Source organism: Fonticula alba (assembly GCF_000388065.1).
Source record: "Fonticula alba strain ATCC 38817 unplaced genomic scaffold supercont2.2, whole genome shotgun sequence".
NCBI lineage: Eukaryota > Rotosphaerida > Fonticulaceae > Fonticula > Fonticula alba.
Window position 1 is genome coordinate 892,794 of NW_009242972.1, and position 1,470 is coordinate 894,263.

A 1,470-nucleotide genomic window follows, 5' to 3' on the forward strand; every position below is an offset into this window, starting at 1 on the left:
GGGCCAGGCCTGCATGGCGCCGAGAAGCAGCGCATGCCAATGCAGAGTATTGTTCCCACGACGGCACGTGATGCGACACATGGGGGCGCCACTGGCTTCTTGGTGGCACTCGACCGGCTGTAGATCGGCCTACGGCCGGGGGCGGCGGCAAAGGCGAAGAGAAGAGGTGCTAGCCACAGGGCTCTGTCACTGCTGGAGCCAGAGCCCCCCTCCCTCTGGACCCCTCTCATCCCTCCGCCCCTCCTCCTTATCGTGTTTCTCTCTCCCCCCCCCCTTTGGGCGCACAATCGTCGCAGCCTTCGTTCCGATGGTCTCCCCCGACAAGCAGGGGCCACCGGATGAGCCGCCGCCCGGACCGCCACGGCCGTCCCTGCGGTCGCCCCGACCACCAGCGCGATCGCCACGGCCGTCCTCGAAAGTCCTGCGACCGTCTTCGAAGGCGCTCACAGACCCGCCGGGCACGCCGATCAGCTCGAGCAACCAGCCTCTCCACACGCCGTCCAGTCGTTCGCGATCTAAACGCCGGCGCGTTCCGACACAGCCCGTGCGCTTGAGCTCGGCCTTGGCTCGCGCGGTGGCAGCCTCGCCGGATTGCCAGGCACCGAATGTGCTGGCCGAGGTCCTTTGGCACGCGGAAACCCAAGTGGGGATACGTGGTGTGGGCCCCGGGCCAAGCATCGAGGCGGTGCTCTTCGAAGAGCAGCCCCCCCCGGGGGGCCCTCACCCGCGGCCCGATCCCAAGGCCGCCGAGGAGGTCTCATTTCGGGCCTCCTCGCGTTCGCCCTCTCCAGCCATGCCGCCCCTGCGGAATCCCCCACGGCCACTTTTCTGTGCGGATCTTGTGTGGCTATTCCCGGAATCGACCTCCAACATGCAGCCCTCGGCCGGGTCGGACCCATTGCGTGCCTTCCGCAAAACGATCACCGGCGACTCGTGTCTGGTCCATGTCCAGGGGATGATGATGCCGATTGGCTGCGATTGGGATGACCGATACCCGGCGGTGGTGCATCTCTTCCAGCCTCCCGCCTTTCAAGCTGGCTCGGCGAAGGACGACCAGGGGACGATGTCCCGGCATGTGCGCTTCCGCGTGGACGATGGCACGGCCTCGATCATCTGCGTGGCCAGTGTCCCGGTCCTGACGCTGGATAGTGACAGGGTCAAGGCCATGAGTGTGTTTGATGACCTCCTGGCCCAGGCGTTGGTTCGCCCTTGGCGCTCGGTATCGGTCATTGGCCTGGCCCGGTGGTCTATCGCCTTGCGGCAGTGCGTCATTTATGTCATGGGCTTCGGTACGTGATGCCTGGGCTTCGATCGCTCGTGCATTCACATTCGCACATATGCCGCCACATTGTGAGTTCACCCGACAGCCAGGTGGGGCCATCCTGCCAAGCAAACAGGCAAGCCGGCAAGCCGGCAAGCAGGCCGGCGGGCAGCCACACCCGCACCTAACTTCTGTCGTCTGTATTCCCC

The 1,470-nt window shown here is 65.6% G+C and overlaps 1 protein-coding gene across 1 annotated transcript; it reads left to right on the top strand.

The window, feature by feature from the left end:
- Positions 1–307: 307 nt before the first annotated feature.
- Positions 308–1,297, top strand: H696_01222 (hypothetical protein; the record flags this gene model as incomplete). Its single annotated transcript, XM_009495107.1, has 1 exon — positions 308–1,297. One exon carries the CDS (start codon positions 308–310, stop codon positions 1,295–1,297), a length of 990 nt encoding a protein of 329 aa, XP_009493382.1.
- Positions 1,298–1,470: the final 173 nt, after the last annotated feature.